At 41.2% G+C, this 17680-nt stretch overlaps 1 protein-coding gene across 1 annotated transcript in view; it reads left to right on the top strand.

Annotated features, from left to right (window-relative positions):
• Positions 1-3060, top strand: part of CYP19A1 (cytochrome P450 family 19 subfamily A member 1) — a 34411-nt gene extending 31351 nt beyond the window's left edge. Inside the window, exon 10 of the mRNA XM_069956583.1 lies at positions 2664-3060. Coding sequence (XP_069812684.1) covers positions 2664-2909 — 246 coding nt within the window. The 3' untranslated portion in view covers positions 2910-3060. The remainder of the gene's footprint in view (positions 1-2663) is intronic.
• Positions 3061-17680: the final 14620 nt, after the last annotated feature.

Genomic DNA, 17680 nt, shown 5'->3' with positions numbered 1-17680 from the left:
TTACATTCAGACACAGTGCTCTCTGCTGACATCTCTGGCTGAGACAGGAACTGTCCTGAGCAGGAGAGGTTTTCTATGGGGATTTGCTACTGCTCTGGACAGTACCTGTCTCGGCCAGAGATGGCAGCAGAGAGCAGTGTGTCAGACTGAAAATATAACAACATTTCCTGCAGGACATATAGTAGCTTATAAGTATGGGAAGACTTGATTTTTTTTAATAGAAGTAAATTACAAATCTATAAAACTTTCTGATATCAGTTGATTTAAAAGAAAAGTTTTTTCACTGACAACCCCTTTAATTCAAATTCAAATGTGCACATGCAACATTTCAGCCCATCACCTTGGATCTTTCTCATGATATTTTATTATATCATTATAGCTCAATATTATTTTTAACACTTTCAAATTGTAATCCAAGTCTTTACATAACCCTTGAATATTTTTCTAGATATTAAGTTTGCCCCCTCTTTCTTCCTAAAAAATGTAATTGTTTAGATAGGTGTGACAAGTCTGGCTGCTCTTACCATTCATAATGCTAAATCATCCCCTTCCAATATTCTAAACAAAAAATAGAAAATAAATTCAGACACCATCTAGTACTGCTGTTCACTGCATATCTCTTCTTTTTCAAATCATGAGATTTAATTATTTTTGGTACATATATATTAATCCCATCTTCTTCAATTTGTGATTGTAATATGTACCATTCTATCCATATTTTCTCTTCAGCGCTATATACTGTATATTTTTGCAGGTTGTATGTGCTAATTAATATGCTGCAACCAAGCTATAAGAGGCTTTCCTGTTTTAGCTTACCGCCTCTATTCAAGTGGAAAAAAGTGTTCACGGCTTTGTAAATATGGTTTTCAGCCTGATAGCTGGCACAACTATATTAATATATATGCTCCAACAACCCCCGTTTCTCTGTTAGACTTCTATGTGGCTGTTTGTAGAAACCGTTTCAACCTGTTTTTATGTTTTTCTTATTTATTTGTAGGTCAAAGCCAGGTATAGTATATGATCATCTAACTCTAGTTTGGAGTGTGATAGAATAGGAGTTTAACCCTTTGTGAACATTATATTAACGCATTTGTAGAAGTGCATTTGTATCATGAAAGTAGCACTTTAAGATGGAAACACATAACAGGATACATGCACTATGGCTAGTTTCCATTGTTACAATATCCTCTCAAATAATCACAGTGATAATTGCGTGTTGTTATTAGAATTGAGTTTGGTGAGTAATACAGAACGTGGGCATATTAATAGGACAATGCAGTGGAAAATTAAAGCACAGAGCGCTTTTCAAAAACACATTTCTGGAGCTTCAGTAGTCATACGTGTATTATTATTTATTTCTAGGAACCATCCTGATAATTAAAATAAAGGCAATGACATTATCAAAGGCAGCGCTTTAATGTTTTTCACGCTACAATGAATTAGGATAAATATAGATAACTTATCTCATGTAGGCTATTCACAGATTACATATATATATATATATATATATATATATATATATATATATATTTATTTATTTTTTCTAATTTTCAATGTGGTTGATATGGGTTATATAATGAAACCCATGTGCATCTCAGCCATCGGCTATCTGATATCTTTGCAAAATATGTGTACATACACGGTACTGGTCTGAGGTAACAGCTGCAGTGTAAAAGATTTCCTTTTACTTAAAGGGGATGCCCAAACTGTAACCACAGATTAGTTTGAAGGGAAACTCACGGCTAGTTAGAAGGGGCTATAACCTGCTGTTATGTTCCTATAGCACATAGAATGCTAAAAATGAAGGTAATTTTCTTACCCTCATCCTCAGTGCCATTTTTGTTAAATCTTCACTTTAATCAGTATGTAAATTAGGCGATTTTGTGCAGTGGGGGGCAGGACTACGGTCCTGTCCACCCGCTCCTCCTCTTGAATATTTATCCAGTGCTCTGCAGTGATGAGCACAAGTGACATCACTGCAGACTTTTCTCTATATAAGGGTATTTCCACTCTATAGAATCCCGCCGGATTGCCCGCCACGGATTCCGCAGCTCATCGCTCGCGAGTGGAGATAAGTTGCGGAATCCACAACGGGTAATACGTCGGGATTCCGTAGTGCGCACATACTCTCAATGAGGAAGGGCGGGTCAGCAGGCGGATTGGTACCTTGAGATTAATAGTCTAGCCCCACTGCACCAAATCCCCTAATTTACATATCGATCAAAGTAAAGATTTAGCTAAGGCAGCGCTGAGGATGAGGGTAAGAAAATGACCTTCATTCTTAGCATTCTATGCGCTATGGAAACATAACAGCGGGTTATAGGCTCTTCTAACCTGCTGTTGGTTTCCCTTGAACTGTTTTTTAATTGTTACAAGGGTTTTTCTGTTGAGTAATAAACAGATGTGCCTATCAACAGCACCTGTCAAAAGAAAGTAAAAATGTATAGAAACATACAGGTTTTGTAGGCATATCCTTTTTACCTATCCACCGATTAGTCATAAATAATACATAGGTGAGTGCCTGTTCCACTGCTTTTATGGATCCTCACTACACGCCAGATTGGGGGACACCTTATAGAATTAAATACTACATTATTAGAGTTTGAAAACCAAGCTATAAGCTTATAAAATACTGTCCTGAACGGTTTTCCTTATGATTCTAGGTCCCGCATCGCTACTTTCAGCCCTTTGGATCTGGTCCTCGGGCATGTGCAGGAAAATACATAGCTATGGTGATGATGAAAGTGATCCTGGTGACTCTGCTGAAGAGATACAAGGTGCAGAACTTGCAAGGACGATGCCTGGAGAATATCCACAATAATAACGATTTGTCCATGCATCCTGATGAATCCCAGGCCTCATTAGAGATGATCTTCATTCCTCTTCACACAGATCCGCTCACACACTAGCACACAACGTATTCATTACACCAAGTCTGGAACTAGGAGTTGTAATTCATCTAGTCACTGTGTTGGTCTGTGTTAAATCCTTCCATTGTGTGACAGCTGTAATTGTCAGTGACAGGTTTCTAGTCTAACAGAGTGATTTATTTTATGTATATTTAACAGTATTATTATTAATAAAATATCTTGTTTTTTTTCACGTTTGAAACATTTATTCAAATATCAGGCATTGCTCAGTTCTTTCCCAAACATTAGTAGATTTTAATGGTAAAGTTTGTGCATATGAATGCCCACAATTCCATTGCAGTCTATGGGGAGCATTAAATCGAAGTCACTAAACTGCCTGTTCCCCTAGCACCCATCTCAATATATCCTGTGGGTGTGCATAAATCATCCCCGTAAACTTTTATCTATATAGTCTATCTTTTCAACTTCGTGTAAGGTATACAGTTCTGTTCACACTGGTGTTTTGGCTTCTGCTTTACAGGATACATAAAAGGTAAAATGTATCCATTATGATCCATCATATTCACTAAGGATTTCTATTTCTTCAACTGGATTAAATAGAGCAGCAGACTACACTATTCTAATTGTAAAAAATCAATTAAATGAACCCTAAGGCTATGTTTATACACAGTATGAGACCGGCCATTCCGTGACCAGACCACAGAGTTCTGATGTGGGCGCATCCGTGCGCTCCCGCATCAGAACTCTTCACTGCACACAATGGAGCAGGTGGCCAGAGCCGCTCGCTCCACTATGTGCACTGACAGGGTTTTCTGTGGCCGCAGAAAACTGACATGTCAGTTTTCTACAGCGCTGCGAGAGATCCCGGCTGGAGCGTATGCGATCTGTATACGCTCAGGCCAGAATTCCATAAGGCAAGGCAACATATATTTTCGTAAAAAGTACGACCATTGTTGCCTATTGCAACAACGGCCGTACTTTTACAAAAATATTTGTTGTGTGAACATGGCCTAATAGTAGTTTGCACAAAGCCTAGGGGCAACATAAAATGGAAAGAAGAAAAATGGGGGGAAAAAAACATGTAGTAGGCAAAGCTTGCCAATGAGCAGTTTTATGAGTAGCAATATGGACTATTGTCTACTTCAAGTAGTTATCCTGGTGATACGTAAAGCCCAAGTACTAGTGTGAAAGGCCTAGCAATCAGCCAACAAAAGTGCAAATGCTTGTTCATTAGCTGATCACATCTTTCAAGTATGCACTGTTTGTCAACTGCAAATCTCCACTTGTTTTAGGGAATGTGCGGCCCCTAAATGATAGAAGTAAGGGGCCCTGCCCACACGATAGTGAGGCCCTGTACCAAGATCTTTAAAGGGGTTATCCAGCATTAGATAACTAGGATATGGACTAGAGTATGTTTATGTGTAAGCCCATAAATATCACATGGACGGACATGAGACAATAGCACTTTAGTGACTGATTGTCAGTTTGGCTCTAGGTGTTAGATTTCTGGGGTGGGGGGGGGGCTGTTTTCTGTTGGTGTCTGTTTTTTTATTTTCCATGACTCTCTAATACAGTACATAGCGGCAGGGGTGGATCATAATGCGGGGAATTCTGATAGCCGCCCAAGGCTCCTGTGGGGCCCATGGCTGTCCAAACCTCCCACATCTGATCCTGTCGGGTTCCCAAGTGATATGTGCCCCATAATTACAATAAATGATGAGAAAAAACAACTCACCTTCCACATGCTCCACCATTACTGAAACTCTCCCAGTACACATTTTCTTCTTCTGTCTTCAGGCACAAGCAGCATGTGTTATAGATGCTGCCTGCACTGGAAATCCCTTCTGCCTGTCAGCACTTGAAGCCTGCAATTGATGGGGCCAGGACTTCCGGTGCAGGCAGCACCTATAACACGTGCTGCCTTTGCTGGAAGGTGGACATTAAAGGGGGGCTGCACAGGGGGCCATCTACTTTAGGGGGTCGCACAGGGGTAATTTATTAAAGGGGACCTACACAATGGGCGATCTACTTTAGGTAGGACTACACAGAGGGGGCCATCTGCTATGTTGGAGGCTACATAGAAGGGCATTTTTTGAAGAAAAAAGTGGCAGGGGATTCAAAGAGGCTGGGCCTAGGCCTGCAATGCTTCTCTGTTCTTCCATCCCACCTCTCTGCATTTCAGTAACACCCCTGGGCTGTAGGAATATTGCCACTGCAAACCAATATTGCCACTGCAAACCAGTAGAATGTGAATATTTTTACCTGTTGCCATCTCAGTAACTATAACTTACCACTACATACACAGTTTTCTAGGTACACCTGCACACAATTTTAAAAGAAACTCGGTAGAGAAGTTGTTCCAAACATCCTGGAGAACTAAATTTCTTCTGTGGATGCAAACCTTCTGATTGTTCATGTAATCCCAGACAATGATATTCATCCCACACAATTCTTCCATGAAGACCACTTCTGGCCAGACTCCTCTGAAAAGTACCTGTGTTCTAGTGGTTTTGCCAGTTCTGAGGTGAGAGCACTGCTGGCTCTCTTTATCGTTGCAGCCACACACCAGCCACTTAACACATATCGCAGCTCATGGCTTATCTCAGATGTCTAAAGGCCCCATTACACAAAACAATTATCAGCCGTGTTTGGCCGTACTTGTAATAGCTCATGTCGAAAGGCAATGATCAGCCAACATGCAAGATTTCGAATGATAATGGTCTTTCAGCATGTTCCAAAATCCCAATCATGATAGCAATGGTCTGCTGCCCGTTGCGCCGTGCAATAGGAGCGGCGTCAGCAGACCATCACTCTCTTCTATGGGCCAACCAGATGATCTTGGCATCCCCTCCCACAGCTCCCCGCACCCCTGGTCCCCCTGACAGGTTGACGCTCTCTTCTTCCCCAATATCGGGCCATGTAATAGGGCCCTTAGCCTGAGCTAAGATGTTTGGAGATGTTTAGTACACTGGTAAAAATCTCCAAATTATAGGCTTTCATGGTTCTCTCCTTTAAATCTGTTCTGTTTGTGAAGTAACCCTCTTAAACCTTATAAATGATATTCTTTTGTTTATGGAATAGGGTCACAGTTATACTACATAGTCTACCAACTATACTGCCTTGATTTCCCTGTAGTGCCATTTTTCTGTGATATGCAGCCCACTCATACCACTCTGCAGCTTTTATTTGTACGTTACAGCTCTAAAATTGGATTTAATTAAATGGTAATTGAAATAACATGTTCTTCAAGCAAGTAGTAATGTGCCAATTAAATGCTATACTCATATGTCTATTAATGTAAAAGGTGTCTTAGCTGTGATTAGTATCGCTCAATAACAACTTGAATATTGATAAAAGTATATTGCCACACTCATCTTCATTAGGATCATAACATTATAGATAGTATTTGTTATACATCAAACAATTTTCTATTATGCACCAATGACCATTACTGATCCAACAATGGTGGCAATAGAAAAATCCTATCCCATGTCATTTTTTGTAGAAGCATAACAATTTCAGCCATAGCGACGTGCTTCTGCCTAGTGCAAATGGTGTTTTAGGAGAGCTGACCAAATTTGTCTTTTTTTATGAGAAGCATAACATTACCTTTTACTAGATTCATTTTTAAGTGTAACATTGACAAAGAATAATTAGCATCAAATTGCTGTATAGTTATACCCTATAGCCTGTCCGCTGCAAGAATATAGCCCCTCTGCCCTATTACCGAACAGCTACCGGACCTTTGAAGAAGCTCATACATTACCTGCCTATGCTCCAGCTTGCTTCTCCAGCTACTGGGTCACTGATGGCACTCAGCCAATCAGTGTGTTGCAATGCAGGTAATGTATGAGCTTCTTTAACGTCTGGCAGCTGATTAGTGAATAACGCAGAGGGGCTGCAATGCAGAGGCCATAGGACATAACTGTACCAAATATTGCAGCGAATTTCGCTGCGGGACTCGCTGAGAGAAATCCGATGCACATGTGAACGCAGCCTTAAAAGACCTATTTCCTATGTCCTGTGATAAACATTCTTTTTTCTGGTTTCAGCCAGGGATGTCTACATCAATTGATTGATGAAAAATCTTTTATGTTTCATAGATGTGTCCAATCTTAAAATAAAAATATTAAATAAGAAATATTTTGCATATATGCAGTTATATCCTAGGCCAGATTTAATTTAGCAGCTTTATATCAATCAATGCAGACTAGCATTGCTTCGGGAATGACTGGAGGAGGTAACGCTGCAACATGCCACTACTGTAGCTTTAGTGGCTTCAGGTTACTGATTATAAATAGAGAGCCAGGTGATGCCGCATTAAGGACACCGGGAAAGCTTTTATTGATTTTGAAAATGGCATCCAGGGTAATGAAGCTCAGAAACAATCCATGAAAAAGGAAGCCTTTTTTTGCCATTCTCAGCTGCATTCGATGTGTACAGATGGAGCAGTGCTATGGTTTATACAACAAACATCAGCATTTTCCAAATAACAGGATACCCAGATAAAAAGAGCTGATTCTGTGGTGTCTGGTATTGTTCACTGTAATGATGATTTATGAATGTGGATGTATGCATCTTGATTACTATGAAGCACCGCTACCAAGTGCAACATAGAAAATAGATAAAATACTTTGATTAGGACATTGGAGAACTGTAATTTAGTTACGTCTTTGATAACAGTGCTTGAACTCAATTCAGTCACTGAAAATAGCAAAAATAAACACAATGCTCATAGAAAAAGCAGGGCAAAAGAGAGGTATCCTTAGTAGTCCTCATAAAGCTACTGTGATAACTTCAAAAAGTAATCTATGGCTAGGTTCACGCATAGCATAGAAATTACAGTGTGGAACCCAACCTAAAAAAATCTAACCAAAATCTGCAATAAAAAAACGCAGTGATTTTCATTGTTGTCTTTGGTTTCAAATTTGATTGTTGCTTTTGATCCCAAACTACTGCAAAGGATCTGTGAAACCTCACAGTCCATAGTAAAATAATAATAAGCTACTTTCCTTGTCTATTTCCAAGAAGCAGTAAAGCTAGTGAGAGATCGTGTTGAGCGACCATGCTCGGTCGAGAATAGTGTTCGGTTAAGCATTTGGGTGCTCCATCAAGCTCAATGCTCGACCAACTTGTTGCTTGGGTAAAGGAACACCTTCAATTACTGACGGCCAAATGATCGTTTGGCCATCAGTTATATTTCCTTCCTACCTGTTCTAATTGTTGTACATTTCGTCCCTTGAAGGGAAACAAAGTATACAAAACTTAGAAGTAAAAAATGCAACAGGTTTCTACAAGACACACTAGAACTTTGACAGTATGCCAGCATTCTAATTTTTGTAAATTTAGTTTACACAACCCTTCAAGGGATGAAATATGCAAAAATTAGAACAAAAAAATTCAATAGGTTACTTGAAGCAAGCAAGGGGCACCTGGTTATATGCTGTAATCTAACACTGAACTCAATGGGGTTCGTTACTCGAAAATTGCTCGGCTCAAGCAATGAGCATTTTAGTACTTGCTCAACACTAGTCAGAGGTGAGAAGCTCCAAGGGTGTCCCTTTGCTTGTCTGGTGCCTAGGACAGGCATTCAGCTGGGGCCAGACCTTTGTGGATAAAATATTACATTTCCACTGGATTTGCATCCTATTACAGTACATTGCAATTTGTCATCTGTGAATAAGGCATTCCCCCACCAAGTTGTGATGACGCTACGACTCGGGAGACAATGCCTTGCCCATCTAATGGATTGTCCGCTCAGCCAATCAGTGACTGCAGCAGTGTCCCTCCCCTGTCACTGACTGGCTGAGCAGGTAGTACATTAAACGGGTAGGGACGTCAGTACTACAGGAGATCCTGGAGCCACAATCCAGTGCTGGAAAGGCACAGGGAGAGGCGAGTAGTAATTGTTTATTATGTTCCCCCCATGACCTACCATTTGAATTTTCTTTTTACATTGCTGGACTTCTTTAAGACACCCACCATGAACTTTATTGCTCACATTCCCCTACAAACATTTTGCCCTCCAGTCAGCTACCACCCAGGGACGGTGTTAGCACAAGGCTTACCCAAGCAAGTGCCATAGCTGACAGTGCCCCTAAGGGCCCAGAGCTCTGATGTTAGACCCCTCACTGTAGTGCAGGGTGAGTGCTAAACATCAGAAGACACAGGAGATGGAGCAGGAACTGAGAGAGTAAAGCATGAAAGACCTGATCACATGACCCACAGGTCCTCAACCTTACAGTGTGGAGATCATCCCAAAAGAGAGGAAGAGGGAGACGACGGAGCTGTAAGTGCTGTGTGTGTCACTCAGTCAGTAATGTGTGTGTGTGTGTGTGTGTGTGTGTGTGTCAGTCAGTAATGTGTCAGTCAGTACTGTGTGTCAGTAAGTGTGTCAGTCAGTAACGTGTGTCAGTAATTTCTGTGTCAGTGTGTGTGTGTGTCAGTAAATATGTGTGTCAGTAATGTGTGTTTGTGTATGTTAGTGGTTTCTCAAGTGACTGGGCATAGTAGATGGATGAGGGTCTATCGCCCAAGGGCCCTGTGATTACATTATCACTGGTGTCTGACTACTTCATTATGCAGAAACCACCACAGACACCCAATTGCCACACACTAGACACATTACACTGGAAGAGCCTCTGGGATCGGAGATTCCAGCAACTCCACTAGGTTTTAAGGGGGTTGGAGGGTGAGTTTGCACAAAGAACATCTCTTAGGACCAGAGGTCCCACTTCAGCTATCATGACTTAAGCTTGCTATTGTGTGCAACTGCAAGTCCCAGCCGGCCTTCAGCTCAACACATCTGCATTTCTAGCTGAACTCTGCAAAACAACACCCACAATGATAATACATGATGTCTGGGATATAATCCAAACATTATCCAAAAACAAGGAAGACAAAGAAAAAAGAAAGAAGACGAAGAAAGAAGAAGGAAGAAGAAGAAAATTTCTTTATTTATGTAACATGCTGCCCATGCCAAGACGCTAGCTTTACTGTGCTAATAAACCCATCAATATTTCAGAGAAAACAACACATCGTAAAACACATTAGCCTTAATTACTGGTAGTTCTATGGGGTGTCTCATGCCACCCTTCCTTTTGAAGTGCACAGCTGCAACCTTCATGTATGTATCTACAAAGCCATAGACCCTAAACTACAGGACTATATAATCTACTGTTGGCTTCAGAAAGGCAGACTGCACACTGGGGTAGACTGACATTAGGAAGGGGTTCTTAAGAGATGAAAGTTCATAGAACTGATGATAACTCTGTTGGGTATTGACTATTTGCTGTTAACTAGGGACACACAACAGTTAATGAGGCTCCTGACAGTCATGAAGGGCGCCCCCTGCACCTTTCCAATAAACCACACTAAGACTCACATACCCTATGATGGTGCTCAGATTAAAGTTCATACAGAGGTAGCAAATTCTAATTTTGTATGCTATTCAGGGTTCTGTGCCCACTTATATTTAAAAGAAACAAATCACCACTAAATAGTCTCTGCAGTTATAAAATAGTGTAAGGCCATGTTCACACAATGTATATTTTCAATAAATAATGACAGTTGTTGCAAATTGCAACACCGGCCGCTATTAATTGAAAGTATAGGTTAACATTATTTTCTTTTATGGAACAACGGCTGCAGTGTATGAACTCTGTATACACTAAGGCTGTTGTTCTATATGACCACACAGAAAACTGACATGTCTATTTTGTGCCGCCGCAATTTACTGAAAAGCAGCCGCACAAAATAGCCCGTGCACACAATGTAAAGTACAGCTCCTGGCCGCACTTTGCATTATGTTCTATGGTTAATTGGAGCGTCGGCACCCAAAAGTGCCTGTATTCAAATAAACATGAAGTGATGTTCACCTGGCTGTTACTGCAGTATTGGCAAGGTGAACATCACAGACAGCGGCTGTTCTGTGACACGGCCGGGTCACAGAATGGCCACTGTTTTTACAGCGTCTGAACTTGGTCCAAAAGGGTTGGTAGCACTGTTTGCAAATATATAAGTAGTCGATATCTTTGTAACACAAATCTCCTGAAAGTGAATTTTGTACTTCTCCTGTGCGGTGTGTAAATTATACTTAACTAGATGTGTGGGCAGTCCTCAGCAGCGAAATAGTGGCCGCTGGCAGGAAAATCCTCTGCAATCCCACTTCTCTGGGAGCATAAGCACTCAGCAATGGCCCTTCGGTGACACCGTTTGCTCCTATAATGAAAATCACACCAAGAGAAGCACTATTACAGTGGATTTTTCCCACCAGTGCTGACCACTTTGAGGCTAAGGACCACCCACATGCTTAATGGAGTATAATTTACATATGGTGCCGGAGATTACAAAGTTAATTTTCTGGGGATTTGTGTACCGCGAGTACTTGTTATGATGGCAAACAGTGTTGCTAGCCCTATAACACTGTATGTATAACTGCAGAAGTTACTTGGTGGTGATTGGCTCACTTTAAGGCCATATTCTTAGTCTGTTTGCAGTGTACATAGATCCATCACTCATGCTAAGATCAGCTTTATTAATTTATTACAGATCAGCACAAAGAAACAAAATATCAATTTTTCGAAGGGTGAAAATAGGAGTTTGTGCAAAAAATTGCGACTTTTTAACCCCAGAAGTAAACTAGTATACCCGCTTTAGTAAATTCCATCCAGTGTCTTGTAAGCAGGCTACAAGCTGGGTTTTTCTTGTTTGTTGCTATACAAACCCATACGGATACTGAAATGGTTGACAGTTGTCTCCCATAAAGATAATATGGTATAATGCCATATCAATATTACATTTGTTTTCTATTAACCAGATCACTTTCAGGAGATTTCCTAACTATGTTTTACCTAAGGTGAACTGCAGCAGGAATAATAGCGTCTGTGCTCTTATTGCAGAAGGGAATCAAATTTAGACTCTGGTTATATGAAACCAATATTTGTCCATGAAATCACGACCTTATAGATTCAAATGTCCCTATTATTCTCTGCGTTACAATCACAAAGCTTCCTGAAGGGAAGTTATTCCATGATATTGTTCTGATTAAATTAGCAATCAAACATGCAGACACAACAACATAATTTCATACTGTCTGATAAGCTGATGCTTATAATGCTTGACACATCTTTGCTTAAAGTTGGCGGTTCTCTCTACATAAAGATTAGTTTTGTACTTTACAATGAACCAATATAATATAGGAAATGGATTATTGTGAACATAGCCTAAGGCTGTATCCATGTTTCCAACATCCAACGTCATTAGCTACCAGTATACAAATGCCGAACAGTGGGAGTAGTAGAGAATTTAAGTAACATATGATTCATACAAGTCATTGCCGTAAATCTACTCCAGATGTTATTTATAATAAAAAAAATAATGGCTTTGTTCTCTGGGATCATCATAGTAGGTAGTGTAATAATTCAGAACTTTGTGATATATTTAGGTTCTTTTTCGGCTCAGGATGACTAGTAATGAAAAGTTGAGCTATGTTCTAACATACTTCAATTAAACTACTGTATTATACAAACAAAACAGAGGTTGCCTGAATCTATTTAAGATGCAACTTTACATTTTGTAGTCTTGAGACTGTGCAGCCTGTGAATTAAAGTAAATTATGCTGTGGAGAAATGATAGCAGCTCCTTGTAAACAAACGCTTAGTTTGACTATTCATGTTTCATTATGGTGAAAAAAAGAACTGGAAATTATATCTCATTTACAAGGCTGCAATTTCTTTGATATGAATGTCATTTTCTATTTTCCTTTCTTTTTAATCAGTATGTCAAATTAAGGTATGCATAATTTAAGAAATGAAGTAACAGAAGATGAAAACTCTGTTAACCCTTATCTAGTTACCAGGGATAGGAAAAGGCTATGCTGAGAGTAAGCTGTATAAGTGGGAGATCAAGTATCCTGTCTACATGCTGCTGCTGCAGTAGTTGCTGTATATGTGCTTAGAGCTAAAATCTCAGATGATAGAATATAATAGAATATAGCATAAAGTAGCACAACTATACAATGCGCTACATAAAGTAGTGAGGCCCAACATTGTTATTACCATGATGTCCCCCCACAAATCCCTACCCCCTCTCATACGACATAGAAGCTTTGTGCATGTGGTGTGTACAGTTTTCCATGATTTTATAATCAGGCTTATATTAAGTGACTGCTTTGCCTGTCAAAACTGACAGCTGTATTTTAATGGCCTTTGTGTCTCATCATTGGTGGTCTAGTGGTGGGATCAAACCCCACCCCCCACACATGGGCGATGCAATCACGGAGGGGTGATCCCTGCTTTGTGATCCATTGCTCTGGACTCCAACAGGCAAGAGCAATGGATCACTGATCTCATTGATCTATGGAGTATGTATATACTGCAGAGATCTCAATGAGAGATCAGTGTAGTTAAAAATTTAAATTATCACATTCCTGATCTCACACAGTAAACTACATAAGTCTAACAAAAATTCCAAAGTGCAAAATTGCTGATTTTTAGCACCATCAAATCCAGAAAAATTTAAATAAAAAAGCAATAAAAAAGTCAGGTATATGCAATCAATGTACCGACAGAAAGTACAGACCATGGCACACAAATTGACATCTCATACGGCACCATAGACCAAAGAATAAAAGTGTTATAAGCATGGGAATAGAACAATTTTAAGAACATTTATTTCTTTAAAAAAAGGCTTTAATTTTTTAAAAACCATCAAGTAAAGTAAAAGTTATATAAGTTGCATATCGTAATTGTACTGACTTGAGGAACATATATAACATGTCGGTTACCATAGGACAAACTGCGTAAACATGACCCCCCCCCCAATGAAAAAAAAAATGTTTAGTTTCCCATTTCACAATGCAAATAACTTTATTCTGGTTATGCTCCATGTTTTACAAAAAGATTAAGTCTGTCATTGCAAAGTATAATTGGTGTCATAAAAAAATAAGGGATCATGTGGGTTTGCAGGTAATTCAAGCGCTATGGCCTTTTAAACACAAGGGTAAAAAAAAACTAAAGTGCAAAAACTAAATTTGGCCTGGTCATCAAAGGGTTAAAAACAGGTGTAGCCAGATGCATCCAGGAGTGACATTCACTGTGATGACATGTCAAAAGTTACTCTGAAGGACAGTGATACTTTAAAGTTTCAACAACTCATCTAAGTTGTATCCTAATAAAGCAGCCAACCAGGGGCGTAGGTAATGTCTCCTGGGCCCTGGTGCAAGAAGTCAACTTGGGCCCCCCCCCCTTCCTCGACCAAGCGATGCTATTGCTGTGTATATATATTTACCAAGACTGATATTACCAATAATACCAGTACATAGGAAGGAAATATTATCACCATACATAATACCGCCATACTGTTACAGACCAAATCCAGTATACTAACACCACCGCTGCTACTGAATAACCCACTGTACGCAGATCACCATCACCTTATGCAGTCATATAGAGGTGGACGCAGCTCTACACTGGTTCATATACACCATATACATTATAGCGCAGTTATATTTAGTGACTCACAGGGGACGTGTTCTGATCAGAGTTCTTCCTTTTTTATCTTCTCCATATGCCCCGGGCCATTATGAGAACTTCTCCGAGCCACGAATCCACAGAATCTGCCAGACAGACATATTAGACTCCTCACTCTGGCACCATCCTCATCTTTATACAAACTGCACATCTGTATTGATCCCTTTACACCGTTTAGTGGGTAGGCTGACTCTATGTGACCCCCTTATAGTATATGCCCCCCCTCTGAGTAGACCACTATAGTACATGCATCCCTCTGTGCATGCCCTATTGTATATGCCTCCCGTGTAATCCCCCTTATAGATGCCCCCTTTGTAGTCACCCCTTATAGATGCCCCCTGTGTAGTCACCCCTTATAGAAGCCCCCTGTGTAGTCCCCCCTTATAGAAGCCCCCTGTGTAGTCCCCCCTTATAGAAGCCCCCTGTGTAGTCCCCCCTTATAGAAGCCCCCTGTGTAGTCTCCCCTTATAGAGGCCCCCTGTGTAGTCTCCCCTTATAGAAGCCCCCTGTGTAGTCTCCCCTTATGGAAGCCCCCTGTGTAGTCACCCCTTATAGTACTTCCGGCGCAGGCAGAGTCTCCTGTCCCGGAAGTGCTCCCGCCCCCCCCCCCCCCCCCCGACCGGGAATTCCGGGGGACACCCCCAGGGAGCTGCTCACCAGCCAGGGGCAGTCAAAAACTGCATCTTGTGACCGCAAGCAAAACACTGCTTGCGGTCACAAGATAGGGTGATATGACGGGACGGGGGGCGGTGGCGTAGCTACGCCACTGCAGCCAACACTGGAGAAAAATACTTTTAAAAGGTTAGGTTACTAACCAGATCGGTTACTCTTTGCATTCTTTTTTAGTATACTTTAGTATAGTAGTTTATTAAGCACCAGCTCAGATGGATAAATCTTTCTGTTGCATAGAGTTACATAGAGCTCAATGAATATAAGACATACAGTCCTTTATATTTGTTAGGCGATAACCAAGGGAAATAGTCATTGCCTTTATCTTAGCAAGCGCAGCTGGAAGAAAGTGCAGTAAAATTGATTCTCGGTTGTTGCACAGTGACCAATTTCAGTTAAAACGCAGCACAAATATAATTTATTTCTGCAAATGTTTCGGAAAAATACAGTGCACTACATTTCTCCCATAGTACTTAGCAGAACACTTAAAGGTCTTGGTGTATTCTATTTTAAACATAGTTAACATTAACGTAGAAAATCTGCTCTTGCATTAAAAGGAGAAGTCCGGCCAAAATTATTTTTTTATATGTTATTACTTATGGAAAGTTATACAATTTTCTAATGTACATTAATTATGGGAAATGCTCATATACTGCTATTTCCCTTAATTTAGTGAAGTGTTAGAATTCTCTCAGAACCAGTGACGTCACGACGAAGGGTGTAATTCCTATGGAGTGTCCAGCAGGGGGCGCTCTCTATATAGAAGTCAATGAGTACCATTGACTTCTATATATAGTGCGCCCCTGCTGGACACTCCATAGGAATTACAGTGTATGTAATGTAATGTTATGCACTGTACTTTTGTGACTTCAATACATTTATGGAATACTTTAGGGAGCAAGTGTCCTTGCTCCCAAAAGTATCCCATAAATGTATTCAATGAATACATTTGCTGGGCACTGAGCAGGGAGGGAGAGAGGTGCCACCTACCTCCCCCCTCCCTCCCTGCTCGGTGCTGGGAACATGCGGAACATGGGAATCTGCAGATAATGGGGGAGTAGTACCTTTTGCTATCCCTATCAGTGCCCGCGCCGCCGCCACCGCCGCTCACACAGGGGCTGCTTTTCATGCCCCCCCGCCACTCCCCCTCCTCCTCCCGGCTTCAAACTTACTATCGCGCCGCTGATTTCCCGCGGTCCGTGCCGCTCCTCACTATCCGGCCGGCCGCTGACTCCCTTCCTACCGTTCCGCCCGTTCACACTATCTGGCCGCCGCTCTCTGCTCTTGCATGCCCGCCCCCACCCCGGCCAGGGACACCAGGAAGCGCCGTGCTCCCGGCCGGGGTGGGGGCGGGCATGCAAGAGCAGCGGCCAGATAGTGTGAGGAGCGGGGTGTAGGAAAGGGCGGGCGGGAGGGAGTCAGCAGCCAGCCGGATAGTGAGGAGCGACACGGACCGCGGGGAATCAGCGGCGCGATAGTAAGTTTGAAGCCGGGAGGAGGAGGGGGAGAGGCGGGGGGTATGAAAAGCAGCCCCTGTGTGAGCGGCGGTGGCGGCGGCGCGGGCGGTGATAGGGATAGCGAAAGGTACTACTCCCCCATTATCTGCAGATAATGGGGGAGTAGTACTTTGTATATGTTCCCAGCACCGAGCAGGGAGGGAGGGGGGAGGTAGATAGCACCTCTCTCCCTCCCTGCTCGGTGCACAGCAAATGTATTCATTGAATACATTTATGGGATACTTTGGGGAGCAAGGACACTTGCTCCCCAAAGTATTCCATAAATGTATTCATGAAGTCACAAAAGTACAGTGCATAACATTACATTACATACACTGTAATTCCTATACAGTGTCCAGCAGGGGCGCACTATATATAGAAGTCAACATTGACTTCTATATAGAGAGCGCCCCCTGCTGGACACTCCATAGGAATTACACCCTTCAGCGTGACGTCACTGGTTCTGAGAGAATTCTAACACTTCCTGATACACTAAATTAAGGGAAATAGCAGTATATAAGCATTTCCCATAATTAATGTACATTAGAAAATTGTATAACTTTCCATAAGTAATAACATATAAAAAAATTATTTTAGCCGGACTTCTCCTTTAAGTTCACAAAAGGCAAAAGGGAAATATCTGTAAATAATACAGAAGAAGAATGTTTCTGCAACAAGTAAAAGTGATTTTTATGAACCCCCTTTAAATTTTTGGAGAGATTTCCAGTTGCAGAAAATGTAAACATACTTTTAAAAACTAAGCAATGTTCTGTTCTGTTAGTCCAGGGATGGGGAACCTTCGGCCCACCAGCTGTTGCAAAACTACATTTCCCATCATGCCTGGACAGCCAAAGTGAAAGCAAGTATGATGGGAAATGTAGTTTTGTAACAGCTGGATGGTCAAAGGTTCTCCATCCCTGTGTTAGTCAATAGAGAAAATCATAATCTCCAATAACATAAGAGCCTCTCCATCCAGCAGGAAGTTGTATTTAGCCTGTATTTACTCACGTTAAAATGTGATGCCTTTCTGGTTCAATGTGCACTTTTCCTGGGCTCACACTACATATATTTCAGTCAGTATTGTGGTCCTCATATTGCAACCAAAACCAGGAGT

The sequence above is a fragment of the Dendropsophus ebraccatus genome, chromosome 1 (genome assembly GCF_027789765.1).
Source record: "Dendropsophus ebraccatus isolate aDenEbr1 chromosome 1, aDenEbr1.pat, whole genome shotgun sequence".
Classification (NCBI taxonomy): domain Eukaryota; kingdom Metazoa; phylum Chordata; class Amphibia; order Anura; family Hylidae; genus Dendropsophus; species Dendropsophus ebraccatus.
This window is presented reverse-complemented; position numbering and strand designations above follow the sequence as displayed.